The sequence below is a fragment of the Ambystoma mexicanum genome, chromosome 6q (assembly GCF_040938575.1).
Source record: "Ambystoma mexicanum isolate Mex_15411 chromosome 6q, UKY_AmexF1_1, whole genome shotgun sequence".
NCBI classification, from domain to species: Eukaryota; Metazoa; Chordata; class Amphibia; order Caudata; family Ambystomatidae; genus Ambystoma; species Ambystoma mexicanum.
The window spans coordinates 1265712062-1265735133 of NC_090937.1; the positions used below are offsets into that span (position 1 = coordinate 1265712062).

At 46.2% G+C, this 23072-nt stretch overlaps 1 protein-coding gene across 2 annotated transcripts in view; it reads left to right on the top strand.

Annotated features, from left to right (window-relative positions):
- Positions 1-23072, top strand: part of DHX15 (DEAH-box helicase 15) — a 346647-nt gene that overhangs the window by 229038 nt on the left and 94537 nt on the right. For both annotated transcript variants that reach the window (XM_069631877.1, XM_069631876.1), the window contains exon 10: positions 11915-12106. In XM_069631877.1, coding sequence (XP_069487978.1) covers positions 11915-12106 — 192 coding nt within the window. The remainder of the gene's footprint in view (positions 1-11914; positions 12107-23072) is intronic.

The following is a 23072-nucleotide window of genomic DNA, read 5'->3' on the forward strand; positions in this document are numbered from 1 at the left end:
ATACTCAAGGTTTTTCCCGAGGTAAGTACACCGTAAGGTTATTTGTCTTTTTGCAATCGCTTTACACATCCTCCCCAGGTTTATTCTAGTAGATCATAAAGCAAATCTGTCATTGAAATTGTACCCCTGCTACTTTTGGGTTAGTGTCCTTTTAGCCTTGGACCTGCTGAACACATGTTTCGGGGGCACGATTGAGTCTCTAATGCTGAAATTGCAGGGAGAGCCTTTCTCCCATTTTCCCTTTCCTGTATGTATTATGATGTTTAAAAAGCCACTTTCAGTTGAGTACTTTAAAAAAAATAAATGATATGCCATCTTGCTTTCTGGCAGTTTTCTTGCCTGCCTTTAAAGGCAAGAAACTCTGTAGTAAACTGTTGGGCAGATATCCACAACCCAATGGTGAGGGCTTTGATATCATCTATCTGTTGGGCAGGATTGTATGCAGTACCCTGTGGGAGACTGCGCCAGCCTTGTCCTCTTGGAAATAGTTAACCCAACCTTTGGTATAAGCGTGTACTAAACAAGTTGGTAGAGTGAGTAGCCAGGCTTATCTCAAGAGGGGTCAATGTGAGCTATAGGGTTATCGCACAGAAATTCAGTGTCGAGTATCCAAATAAACACACAAGGTTTCTTGATTAACAATTACTTATTAAAGTCAGTTGAATAAGCCTTCTTTACAAGGGAGCAAAATATGTAACAAAGTAATATACTTCTAAAATGCACACTGTTTCAATAAATCAGTAGACACCCATTTGGGATGGTTTACAGATTCCTGTTAGGCAAAGTTGTATGCAGTACCATGTAAGCGATATTCAATCAACACTACAGCTAAGTCAATGCCTAGTCTGGGATGCTGAGGAAAACCCTTATTGATGTATTTTTATATCCAGTTCAGTACTCTGGATGACAACCCTTGTATAACACCCCCCTCTTAGAATCCCCCTGACCCCACTGAGCCAAGAAGTAGGTTTGTTTTGCAAATTAAAAGGTTTATTTGAAAATTTAAACTATATATATATCACACTTCTATAAATAAATTGATAATGGATATTACACTTGTGAATATGAGCAGTAGTCAGCAAGAGGTAACTTATGAATAGGAACAGAAGAATAAGGTGGGAAAGAATGCTTTATATGGTTCAAGGAAATGCAAGGTGGAATAAAATGCAGTACAGAAATAACTTGTTATGATTTTAGCAAAAGGTAATATGATCACTTTTTCTTTTGACAATTCACTCCCCCCCCCCCCCCCCCTCATATGCAATACAAGAAATGGAAGGAGAGCAAGCAGTCTTCAAGAATCCCAACAAATCACACTTTATAATGCAATACACAGTTCCAGTTCTCCCAGCAAGCTTAGTGAAAACAGGGATGAGTTTTAAACACAGGCGAATTACTTTAATGTGGTTTGCAAGGAAGTGAAAAGGTGCTAAAATTGCTTTTAATTCCCTCTAGAGGTTCAGGGTAGGTGATGGCTACTTTATATTAGTTCAGGCTCACTTTAACGATACTCTATGAATGATTAGCAGATTGCAAACGAATTTTAGCAAAGAGAAGCAAAAAGCTGCTGATTTCTACAGATGAAGAAATCGGGCCAAATCGTGGTAAATGTCGCGAGTGCGTGTCTCGCGATTACGGAAAAAGTATAGGGAGTAGGAAGTCGGTTCTAGGTTCATTGGAAGGCCTAGACTCTTAAGCTTTCAGATGAAAGTTAAATCGGTTCCAGAGATACGGATGATTTAATAAAGGTAGATTTTCGGATTTAAAGTAAAACTCAAAATGACAGGTGACAGCTTGCAGCTGCAGAATTGACAGGTGACAGTTGTGCAGCTTTAAAAATGACAGATGACACGATTTCTAGGAGGCAGTTCTACTTAGGTTAAAATAGTTTGGATTAGATTATTTTAACTAAGAGATTAGGTTCTGCACAGTTCTGGCGGTACTCACAATATATTTTGGGCAAGAATGGGCCTCGCCACAGATCTGGTCAGGTTTTGGACTGGACTCTGGTTCTGGTCTCGGCACCTCACAGCGATCTGGGTCCGCTCTCTGGATACAGCGGTCTGTCGTTCTCTGGATCTCTGGTCTCTGGCAATTGTTCTTGGCAAAGAATTCAAACAGCTCGCCCGGCTGAGGAATAGTTTGCAAATGATTTTAAGGATGCTGAGGCCTGCTGAGAAGAGTTCTCAGTTTGTGGGTTTAGGCCCTTGCTTTAAGTTCTGAAGTAAAGTTTCTGGTCTTTGGAGATTGATGGATGTGAAGTCTGGAGTCTCCCGGCAGAGCGTCCCGCAGAAAATGGAATTGAATGTCCCTACCTGTCCCAGCAGTCTCTTTTTATGTGTTTTAAAAAGTGGGTGGAGAGGCTAGCATCCCTAAGCCTGCCCCTCTCTTGATTTGATAGGTCAATAGATTCTTTGATCCCTGATTTGGGAAGGGATAGTGTGTCAGAGTGATGTCATTTTTATGACCTGCAGAAATGACACTCCCCTGGTCAATGTGCGCACAAATCTATTCCTGATCCAAATACATATTTCCCAGGTACAGTTGTTTGACATCACATACACACATCATATATTACTAAAGATAGTCCCTGTCCCGACTCTGGCGTTTCTAGGAGCTTGCATTCAAAAATGGCAACTTATTTTCGATTTTAGTGGGTTTTGCAACATTGGTTTTTCATCAAAAATTATACAAAGGTTCATTTCCCTTCCACATATATCCCAGTAACTTTCCATGTCTCTAGCTTAAACACATTGTCTACAATAATCATAATTAGCGGGGTTTTGCCCCAGAACATGGTACAAATTGGAGTTTGGACTCAAATTGTGAGGGCATTTTTCAAACTAAGACTCTCAAAGTTGTACATTCCTGTCATTTGGTTGCAATAAAGTATCACTGTTTCTATAAAATATATATTTGTTGCAATTCAACTCCCCAAAGTGTTTGGGTCCGCCCCCAGGAGTCTGGGTGGGTCAGTGATCACATGTCTCTCCTTGCTGGCAGAAGGCTGTTGACAGGAAACACTCAAAATTAACATACCCCATTCAACAGAAAGGGGCTATTGTCTCTCTCCTCCAGGCTGAAGGGGAAACCCCCTCCCTCTCACTCAGAAGGGCCATGTGATATCCTGCCTCCTGTGGTGAGTCTCTGGGGGGGTTAAGAGTTCTCAGCCTCTTGGCCTCTGGGAACAGCAGGTGGCTAAGATTTTCAATTAACCAACAAGCTTTGAAGTCCCTGCCCCTCTTGCAACTCCTAAATACAGTTTCCCTGTAAGAGTTTAGACCGCTAGCGCCAACTTGAGGAATTTGTCGGTACTGCATCCATTTTTGAGTTGTCTTGAATTACTGCATTTCAATAGTGGTCTTTTGCTTGATAGTATAGGACCCTTGCTTAACATTGTTTTGATGGCATCCTTACAGTAGAGTGGTGATGTGGAACCCCCCATAAGAAGGTTGTATCTTTGGAGTGGTCTTGTGCCAACTGCGCAGTTCTCCTATTCTGGCGTGAATGTGGGCGGCGATAGCTCATCCCCACATCCACCCAGTCTATTGATTCAACATGGGTCAAAACCCTTGACAACCCTCTGGGAACACTACACGCAACTAGGACTACAGGTGTAAGCAAACCAACTTTTGGGATAAGTCTGTACTACAGTTTTTGTAGCGGAGCTGAGCAGGCAGGCTTATCGCAAGAGGGGAATGTGAGCACTAATGATGTTACATAGGTCTACAATCGCAGGTGTTCAAATAAACTTGCACTCAAAGTTTCTTTGATAAATACTTATTAATTTATCAGTCAGTTATTAAACATTCATTAGAAGGAGGTAGTTATATAATCACACAAATATACTTCAATACTATTTCAGAATACTTTTCAAGAGGAGTAAAAGGCAAAGATTATTAGAACATGAAAGGTTACAATTATTCTTAGACGGTGCAAGTACTTTGAGTTCACCAGAAGAGTCAATTCAATTCAATAGGCTAGGCCAAAGTCAATTGGCTAAAGTCTTGGATAGGATAAAGCGGTTCTGGTAAGTAAATAGTGAAGTCTCTGCACAAGTTCTCAGAAGTAGTTTGTAAAAAGAACCATATGTTAGGTCACAAGCTGATTAGGCCTGTGAGTTTCAAGCACTTTCACCGCGAGAGGTAAGTTCTCTGTCTTGTTTCACAGTACCTTACAATGAAGAACGAGGCAGCTGATGACTTCTGTTCCTGGCAGTTCCTGCAGATCTCGTTCCTGGTCCTCAGTCGTGGGCACAAGAGGGAGGACGTCGGACAAGAGGGAGGACGTCGGGGGACTCCTGCACTGGGACTGGTTAAAAGCTTGCAACTGGCAAACTTCAATTCCGTTGGCTGTAAGCAACGCACAGACTGGTGTCCCTCTCCCGGGTCTTATGGTTTCCTGCAGCAACTGAGGAAATTCAACCAGTTCCGAGATGGATGTCCAGGTGACTTACTTTGTCCCACCTACTGAAAGGGAGAAGTCGTCCTTTGCAGGGCTTCCGTCTATGCAAACCTGGTGATTCAGACCTGCAGCAGGGCTTCACCGGGCAAACCAACCGTCCAGGAGTTGCAGCAGTCGTTCTCTTCAAGCTCTTATTCGGATCCTTCGTCCAGTGGTCGACTCTGCCTTCCAAGCCAAGAGACTTGCCTTTTATTCAGTTCTCTACCATTCATTCCAGCCTAGCTGTCACTCACCCAGCAGGGTGGCTGTCCTTGCCAGACAGTCAGCCAATCACCACAGAGTGCATTTGGGTCTCCTAGGAGACCAAGCACAGGAAGTTTCAGGCACCTCCCTCACTTCCTGTCTACCCCAGACACTCGGGCGCCAGAGGCGGTCTTCACTCCTGAAGCCCGCCAAAGGCGAATGAACAAAGATGCCAAACTTAGTTTGGCGTGCCGAGAAAAGGACCTTTCCACAAAGAAATGGTGAAAAAAGACTTACCTGTTTTTAAGAAAAGGGGGCTCAGACGCCATCTTGAAAAACATGGCGCCCGCAATTTTTAGCTACCGGTGTTCAGTTGGGGAAAAATAATGGTAGTTCGTTATAAAACCACTGCCACCAGCCATTTCGATAGAAAAGGGTAGCATTTGACAGCTACATGAGTTTCTAGACACAGGGGATACTAGGTAACCCCTCCAGCACTCTGTAGGAAGATGGTGTGTGCTGGGTCTAGGAATTTAAAGACTAAAGTCAATTTAACCTGGCATTCTCTGGGAAACAGTAGTTCATCCCAGAGAAGTTATTTAAACCTTTGAGAAGTCCCAAAAAGACATCCATGTGTCACTGCACTGAGGGTGCTGTGTGGCACATAAAAACGATTATGCCTATGGAGTTGTCTAAAACTCCATAGTCAAAGAACACAAGAGTAAAACACACATTAAAATACATGAGTGGGAAAACGGGCTCACTCTTTCCAGGTAAACAAAAATAGTCTTCAAAATCCAGCAAAGTTGCTGGGGGTCTCTAAGGTGAAAGGAATTAGCACATTATGAGAATTCTCCCTAACGGGGATGATGGAGCATGTCATGCAGACTGTCAAAAAAGGTATAGCCTTCTTTCATTGACGCGTGTTATTTCGATAGTTTTTCTCCCCAGAGTACATTTTATCAAAAAATCTAATTGCAATAAATATAAAGGGGGGGGGGGTTGGAAAAGGTATAAGGGGTGGGGCTGGTCGGGAATAGGTAAACAATAGGGGTTGGGGGGAGCCCCCAGAAAAAAACATCGAAATTACACCCGTCGATGGAATGACATACAACCGTCAAATTATATAGGTATGTGTCTGCTATAGAGAAATCCAATAGGATTTTCATTTTGTCAGTGATCACTGAAGCTTTTTACATCCTCTGAGGGATAACAAAAGGCCCTGTTAAATGTTTTATTTCTTCTGTTTAGCTCACCTATATATTGGCCAAATTCTTTGTCAATGACCTACTTTCAGGTTGTAGTTGCTAACTTAGTTTGTCATCCATTTGCTAATTGTAATTGAGTTTCGAAGGGATTGTGTCCTCCGACGTATTCCTTATCTTTGATAATACGTTTCCAGCTTGCTGGCCTCGGAAATTTTTTCTCTGTAGAGGGCGCTGCGCGTCCGCCGAGTCGATGACCCTCGACGGCCACCGTATCGGCGCCGACATCACCATGCCCATAAATAGCCACGCGCTGCGTCGTTGCTCAGTTCTGTTTTTCCGCGCTTCGTGGGGCCTCGGAACATCGTTGCTCAGTTCAGTCAGGATAACCCTCTATAACTACTCGAATACATACCAACTCGTTCTCGATGGCATCTTCATCGGAACCGACGCTGCGATCTGGCTTCAAGAAATGTCGAGACTGCGGTAAAAAAATGTCGATAACGGATCCACACAGGATCTGCTTGTGGTACTTGGGAGCCGAGCACCATTGTTCAGAGTGTGAGGACTGCATGTCCATGACGGCGAAAGTCTTGAAGGAGCGCAAGGGGAATCTCGAGAGAGGTAAGTCAGTCAAAACCTCCGCGAAGGTTTCTTCGGCTGAGTCGAGGCTTTCGTCTCCTCGCCGTCAAACATTCCCATTCTAGATCTCGAAGTAGCTCCCACCATTCGTCGAGATCAAGACACTCAAAAAAGAGACGTCGAAGATCCCCTTCCTCATCGTCTTCTGTTTCCCCAGAAAGGGTCTCCTGTCCCACAAAACACAGTTCTCAGGCTGAGTGGGAGGAATTCAGAAAGAAAATGTTAAGTGTCTTCGAGAAAGCGGCCTCGACCCCCTCGATGACAGCTGAGGGTGATACCCCGGGTGAAAAACCCAAAAAATCTAAACGCCGCGAGTCACTGAACCCGGTGAAACATTACACCCGAGAGCGCCACGAGCCATCGGGTCAGAAGGCACCATCTTCGACACCGTCGAAGATTCCTTCGATGCATGGATCGACGCCATCGACGCCGTTGTTGAAGGGTTCTTCGACGCATCGGTCGATCGACTCGACGCCATCGTCGACGCCGATGAAAGAGAAGACCAAGGCTACTCCACAGCCAACGGTGATTCCAAGGGCCTCCGGCACAACGCCGAGACAGTCGTCGATGTCCTCGAGTAGGATCCCGATCCTCTCGAGTTCTTCGAGACCTCTTCCAGTTTTCTCGACGCCTTCGAAGCCTGTCACATCGGCGTCGAAGACATCGATGTTTTCCCGCCCTATAATGACGAGTTTGGCTCCTTCTGCCTTAGAGATGGGTTTTACACCATTTCAGAGGTTAGAGTACCCTGGACTATCTTCAATTTATGAAGAGGGGGAAGATTCTGACCAGGAAACATTTGGGTTGCAGAGGACCACACTGCCTATTTCAGAGGATTTCACCTCTGAGGAAAGAAGGTTGAAGGACCTACAGGAGTCACTACATGAGGCAAGTGGGCTGGACACTTCCCCAGAAGTGGAATTTGTTAACCCAGACCCAGGGTAACATGCCGAAACACCCTATAGAACCCTTATGGCAAGAATTATTGAATTTATGGGTTGGTCTGTGCCTTCGCCTGTTTAACAGGGCGACCTGACAGACACATTAGACAAAGGTCCACAGGAGGACCCTGTGGTCCCCTTCCATGCAGCTTTACAAAGGAAAATTACATCTAATTGGGGAAACTCCTGAAGTTATAAAAAATTGTCAGCCAAGTATAGGGTAGCGGCTGCTGACCCTGAATACTTATCAAAACACCAGACTCCAGAGAGCCTGGTGGTCCAAGCGGCAACTTCATCTAGCAGTAGGACCGCTTACCCTACTGTGCCACAGGATACAGATGACAAGAGGTACGATTCTATGGGCAAGAAAGTCTTCTCTGCTTGTAGTATGGCGTTGAAGTCCATCAACGCCACTTGTACGCTCGCCAGGTTCAGTCACACACTGTGGGAGTGTGCTTCATCAGCGGCTGACTGCATACCCGAAGGAGAGGAAAAGGAAGCCTTCCTTAACATTATTAAAGATGGCAAAGATGCCATGTGCGAATCACTTTAAACTGGCATTGATTCCGCTGACAGTATCAGCAGGGCCATGGCGGCAAGTACAACAATCCGCAGGCATGCGTGGTTGCGAAAGTCTGGCTTTGCTCCAGATGTACAGGCCAGACTTTTGAATATGCCCTTTGACGGCTCTTCATTATTCGGAAAAAATGCTGATGACAGTCTGGAAAAGTTGCAGACCTCTAAAGCAGCAGCAAAATCTCCCTCGGGAACCTCTGGGAGAGGAAAGTCCTTTCGCGATTATTCCGCATTCGGGAAAGTCAGAGGACAGCCGGCTCAAAGAGGCCAAAGGAGATCCACCCGAGGTGGACGGGTCAAAGGTACTAAGGCCGCAGCAGGTGCCTCTTTACCCTCGGCATCTGCATCAGCCGCCCCCAAACCACTCTGAGGTCTTTCCACACAAGACACCTGTAGGGGGCAGGTTAACTCGCCATCTGACGGAATGGCAGGCTATAACGTCAGATGCTTGGGCATTGGAGACAGTTGCCCAGGGTTACTGCCTACCCTTTCTACACATCCCTCAGTCATCCACCGGGGAACAGCTCTCTAAAAGTTCCAGATCCACTCCTCTTGCAGGAAATTATAGACCTGCTAGAGAAAGGTGCCATAGAACCGGTACCTGTAGCGGACAGGAACAAGAGCTGGTACTCCCCCCTACTTTCTCATACCAAAGGAGGACAGAGGACTGAGACCCATCCTGGAGTTACGAGAATTGAACAAGTTACTCAGGAAGGACAAGTTCAAGATGGTAACTCTCTCTCAGATCCTTGAGGCCCTCCAGCTCCAGGACTGGCTGGTATCTCTGGACCTTCACGATGCTTATCTCCATGTGCCAATCCATTTCAAACACAGGAAATACCTGAGGTTCGCAATTGGCGACTCATTATCAATTTCGAGTTCTGCCATTTGGGCTGACCTCCGCCCTGAGGGTCTTCACCAAGCTAATGTCAGTAGTGGCGGCGAGTCTAAGGAGGGAAGGGATCCACGTCTACCCCTACCTGGACGATTGGCTGATCAGGGCTGTATCTTTGAAACAGGTCCAGGTCCAGCTAGACTATGTCTGCCACTTCCTTCACAAACTGGGCTCCTCCCTCAATTTAAAGAAGTCACAGATGATACCATCAGAGACTCCAGTTCATTGGAGCGTCCTGGACACTTCCCTGGGAAATGCCTCGCCACCAGAGGTGAGGGCTCAAGATATTCTGCAGATGGTCAACAAGTTTCAAAAATGCCCAACGTCTCCCAGCCTTCGACTTTTTGAGGTTGCTAGGCCTCATGGCATCTTCCTTGTGCCAGAGGCTCGCCTGAGAATGAGATCTCTTCAGTGGGCACTGAGAACTCAGTGGTCACAATTCTCAGGGAGAATGACAGATCTCCTCCGGATTCCGGACAAAGTAGCCCGCGACCTTCAATGGTGGACCTATCCAGAGAACATCTTGAAAGGAGAATTGTTTTGGCAACCATGGCCGGAGATAACAGTAATCAGACTCCTCACTCACGAGGTGGGGAGCCCATGCCAACGACTTGACCATCAGCGGTCATTGGTCTCCATTTGGAGTCCAGACTACACATCAACCTATTAGAGCTGAGAGCGATCAGACTAGTGCTGAAAGCTTCCCTGCCATCAGTACAGGGGAGAAATGTCCTGATAATGACGGACAACACGGTGGCCATGCACTACTTCAACAAAAGAGGAGGCGTAGGATCACTGCCACTGTGCAGAGAGGCAATGCAGCTCTAGTTTTGGGCAATTCGGGAAGGAATCTCTCTATCGGCAGTCCACCTAGCCGGAGAGAAGAACTTGACAGCGGACGCTCTGAGCAGGCAGAGCAGTCTCCCACGAGTGGGAGCTAGCTCAGGAAGTCCTTCAAGAGATCTTCGCCCTTTGGGGAACCCCTCAGGTGGATCTGTTCGCCACAAGCACCAACAGGAAGTGCGATCTGTTCTGTTCAAGGGAATTTCCCCCGAGAGGAGCTCTAGGAGACGCGTTCGTAGTGGACTGGGAATTTCCACTCCTTTACGCGTTCCCACCAGTCCCTGTTATTCCTCAAATGATCAGGAGGTTGAGAAGATTCCGGAAAACCATGATCCTAATTGCCCCAGACTGGGCCAGGAGAACGTGGTACCCGGACCTTCTAGATATGTCCATCTGCCCTCCAATCCGTCTTCCACTCAAAGAATCTTCTCTCGCAGAAGGGAGTTCAGGTTCTCCATCCAGACACCAGAACCCTCAACCTTCACGCTTGGCTTCTGAAAGGGTGAGGTACAAGGATTGGGATCTCCCTGAAGACGTCATGGAGGTGTTGCTTTCGGCCAGAAGGCCAGCAACAAAGTCTTTATACCGCTGCCGTTGAAACACATTTTGCAGCTGGTGTAGGGAAGAGAATATCGACCCTTTTTCATGTGGTACACCAATGGTGTTATCGTTTCTACTCTACTTGGCAAACTCAGGCCTTCAAGTTGGCACTGTAAAAGACTATCTCGCAGCGCTTTCTATCTTCAAGCGCGCTGCGGAGGAACCATCGTATTTCAAACTACCTCTAGTGATACAATTTCTCAAGGGATTAACTAATGTTTATCCTCCAAAACCATTCCAGGTTCCCTTATGGGACTTAAATTTAGTCTTAAACTTCCTAATGGGCACTCCATTCGAGCCACTTCACTCTTGTTCGCTGAGATTTCTCACGCTTAATACTGTCCTATTTGTAGCACTAACATCTACTAGGAGGGTGAGCGAACTACAAGCTCTCTCCTGTAAACCTCCACATACGATTTTCCACAAGGACAAAGTTGTCCTACAGGTGAAGCCTAATTTCTTCCCAAAGGTGGTTTCTGAATTTCATATTACTCAGAAAATTACCTTACCTTCGTTCTACCCTCCTCCCCATCCGGGGAAAGAGGAAGAAAGGCTACATAGGCTGGACCCAAGGTGAGCTCTCAGCTTTTACATCAGCAGAATGGCTAGGATCAGGCAAGCAGACCAACTGTTTGTAGGATACTCAGGTCACAAGTTGGGACTACCCATAACAAAACAAACCATTTCCAGGTGGATTATTTTGGCCATTCTGGAATGTTACAAACTGGCAGGGAAAGAGCCACTCCAAAATCTTAGGGCTCATTCAACCAGGGGTATCACAGCCTCTTCGGCTCGCCAAAGAGGGGTACCGGTCCGAGACGCATGTGCGGCTGCCACATGGTCGTCCGCACATACATTCACAAAATTTTACAACCTGGATTCCTCCACTAGTCAGACCAGATTTGGCAAGGCCGTATTACATTCGGTCCATCCCTAAAGGGATACATAACATTCTTACTCCCACCTCCAATTACATGCCACTGCTATGGGAGTCTATCAAAGATGAGGAATATGTTGGAGGACACAATCCCTTCGAAGAACAAGTTACTTCTTACCTTGTAACGTTCTTTCGACGGGATGTTCCTCCGATGTATTCCTTATCGCCCCTCCCATCCATCCCTGTCACTTCCCTTGTGGTTGCAGCTTACGCTCCTTCAAGGTCAATAACCAATTCAGGCATGACTTTTCTTATGCTACAAAACAGAACTGAGCAACGGACGAAGCGCGTGGCCATTTATGGGCATGGTGACGTCTGCGCCGATACGGTGGCCGTCGAGGGTCATCGACTCGGTGGACGTCGACGCGCAGCGCCCTCTACAGAGAAAACATTTCTGAGGCCAGCAAGCTGGAAACGTATTATCAAAGATAAGGAATACGTCGGAGGAACATCCTGTCGAAAGAACATTACAAGGTAAGAAGTAACTTGTTCTTCTGAATGTTTCTGTCTGTACCCTTTACGATCAGTGGATTTTCAAAAGGGCGTTTCCGTTCAATTTCACCTTAATGAAAATGCCAGATCATTGTGCTTTACTTTTGTCTGACTCCTACACTATTTTATATTGTAGCTCCAGAGACCCTCATGCGTGCCTTGGAACTTTTAAATTATCTGGCTGCGCTAAATGATGATGGCGATCTCACTGAACTGGGATCAATGATGGCAGAGTTCCCACTGGATCCACAGCTGGCCAAGATGGTTATTGCAAGTTGTGACTACAACTGTTCTAATGAGATCCTATCTGTAACTGCAATGTTGTCAGGTAATAGCAGGGACTGCAACACAAACATCCAGAATTCTGAGCAAAGGCTGTTTTTCCTTGGATTTTATGTGGTATCTTTCATCTTTGTATATTATGTACATCAATTCACACATAGTTTTCACCTTCCTAATCTTAAAATTAATTCCATACAAGGCACATAAAAGAAAAAGGGCATCTTAACTGCATTTTCTTTTTTTTTTAAACAAGGTAATACAGGAGTAATGCAGTTAAGATGTGTCCGTTTTCTAAATGGAGGCAAAGAAACATTGTAAGAAACATGGCTTATCCTGAACCTAAAAGTAATTTAATTATAGCTGCCTAATGTATCTTAAATGTTTAACTTCATTTAAAGTTGTGGGGTATTTGCTTCAACTTTCTATAGCCATGATTTAGTCTCTTGTTGAACTCATTGAAAATACAAGTGCGAACATCAGATATAGTTAAACAATATCAAAGGTACAATTCACATGACGATAGCACAGCCATGCTTGATGCTCTTTATAATGGGTTTTGCAAAAGATATATGCATGTCCACTTTTTGGCACCTACGATTGAAGGCAAAAGGTCTGACTCCGATAATGGCTGAAGGATTTAGTCAATTGAATTGGGTGAAAGGGTAAGTGGCAGATGTACGTTTTCTGAATACGACCCTGTTTAAGTCTTACAATTTTCCTGTGACACATTGTTGTGTTGACAACTCAAAATGTAAATGCCACTTATTTTTCATTGTGTAGGTCACCTAAAATGTTTGTTGCAGCGGTTTAATGAAAAAGGTTCAGACTCAGAGCAGATGGGCAGGGCAGAATAAAACCCATTTTTATCAATTCAGCTTTTTCTGTGAAGGTGGTGGCAGGTTGGTCTGTTATGCTTAGTGCTCTGAGTGAGTGAAGGGCTAGATAGTGCAGTCCCGGACCAAGCTGTGTAAAAGGGTTATGAGAACCTAGTGACGCATGGTTGAACATTTCTACCTTCACTCACTCAAGCAAATTTGCTGATTATTTTCAGAACTCTGGCATTTAACACAACACCTACACTCGTAATGTTTTGGCATTTTGTCAATTGGTCAAAAATGCTGAAGAAATCTACGTAGGCAATACAAAAATATTCTTTCCTTACTAAACTAAATGAATATTTACAACTTAATATGTTTGTGTTAAACTGTCAGAGGAGATGAGGTTTAGAAATGAATGCAATACTTTCAGCTGCACCATACATTTAATTGTTTTCAACCTAGATTTCATTCATTGATTTTTGGTTGCCTATTGTTAGGAAAGATTTTTTTTTTTACCTTGTCCTCCTGGGATTCCTATGGACCCCATGTCTTTTTGCTTATTTTTGAACCATGCCCCGTCTATTGGTGATATGTTAAGCTTTCTGCTTTTTCTTCCTTAGCCTGTTCTGCTCATACTTATGAGGATACTGATTAGTCCCTGTTAGGGTTTTTATTTTTTAACAAAAGTTGCTGTCTGTGACAGATCTTAAGTAAGCCCACCTTGGGTGAACAGACTTGTACTTCTTAGGTTTGATCTGAACTACCCAAAAGTATGGTGGCAATGGACAAGTGTTGGGGATAATTATCAGTTCTGTGATACTTCCCTTCAACCTTAGAGACCCCCAGCACTTTTACTGGACTCTGGATTCTTTTTAAATTTTAACCTGAGTGAGTGGCACTTTTTGCCACTCATGCATTTTTTTTCTTACTGCAATTGTGTGTTCTTACTGTTTAAGGGAGTCTGGTAAACTCCATAGGCATCTGCTTTTTGCTTAGTGACGCACTGCACCCTCTCTACAGTGTCACTGAGAAGTCCCTTGGACTCTAAGTGTTTAAATACATTTTCTTGTGAGAACTCCAATTCCCAATAGTCAGATGACTTCTATCTTGCTTAAATTTTCTTGTGTCCAGCACACACCACCTTGTGGGGTGCTTGGGGTTTACATAGTAATGCCTTATCCCACTTCTCATATACCTTTTAGTTAAACTGACTAACATTGCTGGTGGCAGTGGTTATGGGTGACCATTTCCTCAAAATGGCCCACGTCTTTTTTTTCTCCACTTTTTGTTTCAGTTCCTTCTGGGCTTTTACTCTATCCTTTAGAATAGGTTTGGGCCCTTTGTGTTTGCCTTTGGTGACCCAGGCTCAGGCTCCAGTGTATCTGCAACGGTGGGAAGTAAGGGAGGCGCCCGAAACTTTGATGTGCTTTCTTTTGCAATGCCTGGCTGAATCCAGTTCTAACTGGGCAGCTGGTGGTCCTGCAGGACAGCCACCCCCCAGGTGATTGACAGCTGCACGACTGTGGATTTTGGGACTACAGCCAGAGATGACCACTGGAGCAAGGAATCGGAAGCAGAAGACTAGCCGAGACGCCAGCAGCACCTTGCAGGACTGCAAAAGCACCAGTGAAGCCTTGTATCTGTGATGAACAGTTTTCACATCGACAGGGAAGCCCGTCAAGGACGACTTCCTCCATTAGGCTGGTGGGGCTAACTAGCCTCAAGACCGGTTTTGGGCCAGCCCCCGACTTGCTATGACTTTCCTGGGTTGCAAGATCTCAATACCCGGGGTAACTGGACCATCCTCTAGTGCATTGTCTTCCGAAGAACGAATCCGGCTCAAACTTCGGTGGAATCTGTGTGGACCTACCGAAGCAGGAATTCTTCGTCACAAGTCCCCTCACCAGAGTTCAGGACCGAGTGACAGAGGAAAATACAACCAGGGGTATTCGTTTCTACTAGGTGCTAAGAAAAGGTGCTAATACCACAAAGTGCCACTGAAGCAAGTGGAATCTATTGCTGTCCAAGTCCCTCTCCAGAGTGCTGCCACAGAAGCTCCCCAAAGGTCCCCCTTTTCGTCACCACAACCAAGGAGCAGGAATCTGGATTTGCATCAGGAAGGAAGCCAGCTACAAATTCTGCTTCAACTTTAAGGTAGTGTGGGGCTTTGTGTCTTTGTGTGTATATATATTTGAGGCTTGTGGAATCTGCTTAGATCACTTGCTGTGCATATGCCGACATCTAGTGGAAGCTGTGGAGTATTAGTTTGTTTATCCAAACTCAAATGGGCGTCGACACAGGGCGTACCAGTAATACTATCCCTAGTGATGTCCACTGTACCCATGATCCCTGACGCGTGTAGGACCCTCAGATCATATTTAATTCCTTGTTCTTTCACTCCCACGTCGAGATCCGAAGATCTACGCCGGTCCGAAGAACAAAACAACCGTCGAGACTGCAACAACAGACTTTGGGCCTCGGAAGGCCTCTGGCCTTGGCCCTGCAAGTAGGGAGAGTGGGGGGTGGAAATATACTCACACTCACTATTATTTCCTACATACACTACCCCGCTGCCATAAGGTGACATATGGAGAGTATTCCATTTAAATTTTGCCCCAAGTGCAACCACAAGTACCCTTGGGTTGACAAACACGCCACCTGTAATCTCTGTTTGCCTAGGGACCACCCCGAAGCTAACTGCAGAGCGTGTAGCCTGTTTAAGGCAAAAACACTAAAGGACCGCTCCACTAAATGTTGGGCCCACCACGCCATTCACCTCGAGGCCATGGAAGCGGTGGGTGCCTTCAGTGATGGCAGTGATGCTGCACTTTCGGACAGCGAGGGCACAGGGGCGTCTATAGACACCCAAGCGCTAGTCCCCGACCTCGGAGGATTGTCCGGCTGGGCAGTTATGGGGACCACACCCAGCGACACGAGCACTACCCTAACTACTACACCTAAACACACTAAGGCCAGCCGAGACTCGACACGCGTGTTGAGTTCTCAGAAAAAGGAGGCACATAGAGGGCAGTCCACAGAATCGGTGTGTCCTGGCCGTATCGCCGCATGACACACGGCAACCGTCCACAGTTGCCAAAAGTGCCTCGCTCCCCAAAGTCACGGAGATGTATTCGTCAGATGACTAATCTGACCTCTAACCCCAAGTTGCACGCTTGGAGTCGGTTCCGGCAGCCCGTTCGGCGCCTGCCTCCGAAAGTCGACGTGCACACTCAAAAGATTCAGAGAGTACCCTACACACCCCCGAATCTCGACGCCAGGCGTCAAAAAGTTCAGATAGGGTCAAAATATCAGGAAAACACTCTTCTACTCAAGGGGAAGGGGATAAACAGCAGAAAGTCATCACACTGAACCTCTGCACCCCAGGTACACAAGGACAGACACAAGTCTTCAGATTAGGATAGATCCAAGGCCCCTGTCCCTGTAGCTAAACCCAAACGTATCCCTCCCACTCCTCAGGATATGGGTATAGAAGATGAACCTCAACGGGAGGTTGTCATCCCCAGCTCCAGAGAATGGAGCATTGGAGACATAGATAGGGTAATGAGGAGGATGTCTTCCCTGGCTGATTTCTATGGAAAAAACCCAGATAATTTCCTCCGTTATCAGAGTACCCCTGACAACGCTACTCCTTCAGGATCCAGGGACCCTCAGCCTCCTAATAAGAGACCTTGGTTTGGGACTCCAACTCAGGGCCTGATTTCAGACCCTTACTACATCCAACCTTACCAGCAATATAGTGAGGATCCAGACATAGAAATATTGGACAACCAAACAGGAGTCAATTATGGAGATGACGAGGGCCAAGATGGGGAGGATGAAGACGAGGCAAAAGTCTACAATATAGACTCTCCTGTCCACAAGGAACCACAGGTAACTGACTCTCCAGTAGATAACCAGCCTCTTCTAAATGAGGTCTTAGCTAGAGCGGCAGAGCAGTTACACCTAGACACTCAAGGGGCGCAAGAAGAGGGGGACTTTGCAGAGGAAATCATGGGGGGGACAAGAAACCCATTGCCCAAGCCATTCCAATTCTGAAGTCCATCCAACGCAGAATTGATCTTCCCTCCTCACCCCTAATCTCACCAGGGCTGTAAACCCCAGGATTGAAAAGATGTTCAGGGCCGCCCAGTCAGACCCACTTTACATAAGGGGTCAACTTAAGCCCGACTTGTTGGTAGTCACTAACACCAGGAAGAGAGCGGGGACACCTCTATCAGCATCTGAAGCTCTCCCAGACAAGAAGAGCAAGAGGATTTACGGGTTAGGAAGGAAAGTGGCCTCCTCTTCCGCTTACCAGGCAAGGATCGCCAATACCACCACTCTGCTGGCAAGTTACAATTGCCACCAGTGGGAGCAAGTAGCTGCTCTCATTGACTCCGCACCGGAACCATTAAAGGGCCAGTTAGCCCAAATTGCGTCGGAGGGCAGAGCCGTGTCCGGTTGCATTCTAAAGACTACCTTTGACGCTGCTGATAATGCGGGCCGGCTCATAGCGGAGAGCACTGTCATTAAGAGGCACGCTTGGCTTAGGCAGTCAGCTACCCTTATCGACATGCCGGTGGAACCAAATGTCTTCTTTGGTAAAGCAGTAGAGGAGGCACTCAAAACTGCCAAAGAAGAGTACGATACCCTTAAGTCCCTGGGACAATTGACTAATAAGCCCACGAATCAAAGAGGAATAGTAATTTGTCGCTCATGCGGCCAAAATTCCCAGAGGGGCATCAGTTACACACAGGGGCAGGGTACATCGTGGGGTGGCAACCAACAGACTACCCAAAGTTACGGCAGAAATAAGAGGCCGTGGTAGAGGAAGAGGCTCGGGGTCAGGAGTTCTCTGTGCTGGTTGGCGGGTCTGAAGCACTGGTCGAGGCATCTCGGACGACATTGGCGACTGTGGCATGACAAGTGAGCGGTGCAGTCTGTTGCAGCAGTACTGGTTTGAAAATGTCCTTTAAGGCAAATGCTGGTCCCTTCCCATGCATCCCCAGTAGGGGGGCGCATTTCCAACTTCACCCAAGCATGGGAAGGGATCACATCGGACAGATGGGTGCTGTCCACAGTGTCCGCAGGATACTGCATCGAACTGCTGGAGCGCCCCCACAACCACCCTCCAAGACAAAAAATACACTCTCTGGACAACCAGAAGATGCTCCTCGAGGAAATTGTCAATCTTCTTGCAAAGAACGCAATAGAACTCGTCCCGGGCAACCAGGTAAACAAGGGTATTTATTCAACTTACTTCCTTGTGCCAAAAAAAATGTGACAATGCGCCCAGTATTAGACTTACGCCCTGCAAACAAGTATGTCGAGCCGCAAAAATTTCGCAAGACTACTCTCCAAGAGGTAATCACCTTCCTAAAAAGAGGTGATTACAGGGCAACATTGGACATGAAAGATGCCTATTTTCATATTTCCATGTTCCCAGCGCACAGATTCTTGCGCTTCAAGGTGGACAGTCGACACTACCAGTTCAAGGTGCTGCCCTTCGGTATAGCCTCGGCTCCAAGGGTATTCACCAAGGTACTGGCGGTGGTGGCGGCACACCTACGCAGGGAGGCAATCCCAGTGTACCCTTACTTGGACTGGCTCATCATGGGGGAAACCCCAGTAGTTTGCAAATCCAACATCCAAAGAACTATCGACCTCCTCTTCGAATTGGGTTTCTCTATCAACAAGAAAAAAATCAAGACTGGTGCCAAGCACCTCCAAACAGTTCCTAGGAGCTGTCCTAGACACTCAAGTGGGGTTGGCCTTTCCATCAGAGGAAATAATTCGGAATATACTACTGCAAATTCCTCTATCAGCCCGGTCGTCAGATGAGGGTGCGCAAAGCGATGCGTTTGCTAGGCATGATGTCATGTATTTACCTGGTTACACACGCGCGCCTGCGCATCCGACCCATGCAGGGAATGGTTGGCGAAACTATGGTCTCGGGCAAGTGGTCAGTGGGGCGATCTAGTGGTAGTTTCGCCAACACCTGTACAAAGTCTTCACTGGGGGACGAGAGAAAACCTGTCATAGGGGAAAACCTTTTTCGATCCGGAAATACAGGCTGTAGTCACTACAGACGCGTCCCTATCGGGGTGGGGAGCACACCTCCTTCACCACACAGCTCAGGGTCTCTGGTCTCACACAGTGGCCAAGAATCGCATCAATCTGCTAGAGCTTCTGGCAGTCTTCAGAGCGCTTTGAGCCCCACCTGATGAACCTGTCAGTGCAGATCTTAACTGACAGCACGACAGCCATGTTTTATATAAACAAGCAGGGAGGGACTTGTTCGCCAAATCTGTCCAAGCTTGCCCAGAAAATGTGGACATGGGCACTCAGACGGAACATTTACCTGTCATCTCAACATGTTCCAGGGGATCTCAATTCACTAGCAGACGCTTTGAGCAGAGATCCCCTCCCAGAAGAACACGAATGGTGTCTGCACAGAGAAGTCGTAGAAGACCTCTTCTCACAGTGGGGTTCCCCCACTATAGACCTATTCGCCACAAGCGAAAACAGACAATGCCCAGGATTCGCATCCAGGTTTCCCCAGCCAGACTCCAAGGGCAACGCTCTGTGGATGAACTGGTCAGGGATGTTTGCCTACGCTTTTCCACCAACGCCTCTCATGAGGAAGGATGCACAGGGAATCGATGATGCTCATCCTAGTTGCTCCCATGTGGGCGAGACAACCGTGGTTCCCCCACCTGCGCAGACTAGCAGTGTGCAAACCCATCAGACTCCCGTGCTGGCACAACCTACTATCCAAGCACCAAGGTCAAACAGGTCAAACAGTGCATCCTCAACCCAGCTCAATGAACTTGGCAGCATGGCTCCTGAAGTCAGAGTTTGGACATATCAACCTGCCACAGAGCTGCATGGATATCCTAAAGGAATGAAGGAAACCAAACACAAGGCACTGTTAGTTTGATAAATGGAAAAGATTTGTTATCTGGTGCCAGAATAAACATATCAACCCGGTTGATTGCACTCCTTCCAGTATTGTCAACTACATGCTCCACCTGCTCGACGCAGGATTAGCATTTAATTCACTCAAGGTACACCTGGCAGCGCTGTCAGCCTACACCACCTCCCATAACAAGGTGTCGTGGTGGAAAGTAACAGTGGTTAAAGCCATAGCTCTCAACCATTTGTGTTGCAAAGGTGGGTGAAATCACCCGATTTTGTTTTTGGCGGGTGAGACGCCCATTGAAATGAATGGGAGTGCTGGAGGCTTGGCGGGTGAGTCAGCCTTTTACAAGGCGGGTGACACCCGCCAAAAGCATGAGCTATGTAAAGAATTTATGGAAGGGGTAAAGGGGCTTCACCCTCCAATTTTGAACCCACCACCAGGATGGGACCTTAATGTGGTGCTTGCTAAACTCATGCCCCCCCCCCTTTTTCGAACCCATTCATAAAGCCAGTCTCAAACACCTGACCTATAAAACTGCCTTCTTAGTAGCCATTGCATCCATAAGAAGGGTCAGTGAAATTCAGGCTCTGTCAGTGCAGGATCCCTTCTTTACTGTTCATAAGGATAAACTGGTTCTACAAACTCATCCTAGGTTCTCACCTAAATTTAATTTCTAAATTCTACATTAACCAGTCCATTGAGCTACCGGCCTTCTTCCAAGAACCCAAAAGCTCTGCTGAGGTGAAACTACACACTCTAGATGTGCGAAGAGCGGTCCTCTACTATGTATACAAGACCAGACCGCCAAGAAAAACAGACCAACTGTTCGTCTCCGTAGCTACAGGGAGAGAGGGAGATCGCATCTCTAAAGGTGCCATCTCGACTCGAAATGGATAGTCAAATGTATCCAACTGTTACTCCCTTTCAGAAAAAACTCTGCCTTTTACGCCAAGAGCCCACTCTACAAGAGGCACTGGGGACACTCTGGCTTTCATTGCAAATGTACCCCTTGACACCATTTGCAAAGCAGCTACAATGAGCTTGATTCACACTTTTACTCAGCACTACTGCATGGACACTCATTCCAAGACAGATACTCAAGTGCGACAAGCGGTTCTAAGACACCTGTTCGCTCATGACCCTTCTCACATCTCACCTCCTTCTAACACTGCTCGCTAATCTATGCACAGCATGTGATCTAAGCAGATTCCACAAGCCTCAGAAGGGATACATTACTCACCGTAATCGTATTTCTGATGCTTGTATCTGCTTAGATTCACATGCGCCCGCCTTTCCTCCCCTCTGAGAGAAGCCGCATGGATGCTTGTAGTCTTATCCATCTGCTTGGATAATCTGTACTCCCGCTACTCCTCAAGTCAGAAGAAATACAATCTGAGGGTCCTACACACGAGGGATCATGGGTACAGTGGACGTCACACTAGGGATAGTATGACTGGCACGCCCTGTGTCGACGCCCATTTTCGAGTTTCGAAAAACAAACTGTAATACTCAAGCTTCCACTAGATGTCTGCCTATGCACAGCATGTGAATCCAAGCAGATACAAGCATCAGAAATTAGATTACGGTGAGTAATCTATCCCATATGTGTAGGCTCCCCTTGAGCCCATGTTTCTTTAACTACTGATGAAATTTTTCCCTGAAGATCTGGATCAGAACTAGAACTATCCACTTGAATTTGGTTGTCCTGGTTTCCTAAAGGCTTCTCTTTTCAACCCTATTGGCTTTGGCAGTGCTGGTTCCTCCATAGGTTTTAAATTGTAACACTTTTTATTGCTAGGAAACAGCCAACCTTACATCCCTCTGGGAGGAAAGACTATTATTACAGTTGCTAAAGTTTGTTCTGTCTAAATCAAACTTCCCCTGCAAACCAATTGTGTAAAGGTGATATCAATAAATTTCAGTATCAGAACTTTTATGTCACTCAGTGTGCTGGATATGTAAAGCATAGAAGTTAATCACCTGCATTATTGTTTCTGATAGTTTAATTCCATTTTCCATTGAATGTTATTGTTTAAAGTGCCTTGTGTATGTATATACATATATTTTATGACTTTGTTAGAGTTTACTTGGATCCTTGAGTTTACTGATTTCAGGGTACTGCTCTACAGCTCACGGTACCCCTCCTAAGGTTAGCTTGGCTGGTCAGCCACTCTACCAAATTGCTGCACGCATCGTGAGGTGAATCCTGACAGGACACTAACTACTGACCAATTCCAACAAGTGATACGTTTGGGTTAACAAGAACTTAACAAGCAATTTAAATTAGAACAAGCGAATCGGGACAACCTATATAGGGCAATCTAAAAAGAACGTACTGGCCTTGAGAAAGACATCTTGTCGAAACACGGGTTGGCTGTTTTGCACCATAAGACTACCAGAAAATAACCCTATCTCACCCTGCCTACAGCTGGCTCCTGGACCGCTAGGGTCCCTCTTCTGCCTATGAGCAAACTTGTGCAATAGACTAGGGAATGACTGGATAGGTAAAGGCTTCTGTCTTAAAGTGTAACCAGTGTGTAAATGTTAGTTACTTGTAAATTAGTTGGTTGGTAACTGTAACTCAGAGTGAGCAGTTACAAAAATTCATACTTACCTTGAATGTGTGTTGTGCCATTCAGAAAGTATATGTGAGGTTCTCCAGCATGTGGTCTGGCATGGATTCACATGCTCATGAATATTCCCTGTAGTCGGGCTGGGAATCCTCCGTAAAAGAAAAATAAAATCAGTTTATTTTCTACACTTTCTCCTATAAACCAATCACTGAGCTCAGGGTCATACTGCCCCAGTCAATGACTGCCCTCTACCTAAGCCCCTCCCCAGGCAGCCAACTTCAGATTTTTACCGCACATTCAAGTGTTGGAGTCCTTGTGTTTCATTCCAAGTTCTTCTGCGTTTTTTCACTTTTTTGATAGGAAAACTCTTTTCGGTCAGTCGCGCTTGTGTGCGTTAGGCAGAATTGCATGCAGTACCCTCTGGGACCACCACATACAATTAGGACTACAGGTGCAAGCAAAACCGACCTTTGGTATAAGTCTGTACTACAGTTTGTGGTAGCAAGCTGAGCAGCCAGGCTTATCTCAAGAGGCAATGTGAGCAGTAAGAGGGTACACAGAGGTCTTACAATCAGTGGTTCAAGTAGACACTTATACTTTTAAGGTTTCTTGGTAAAAACACTTATTAATTTATTACACAACCATTTAGAAAACATTCACTAGAAGGAGGCAACTTAATATTATACACAAATCTACTTC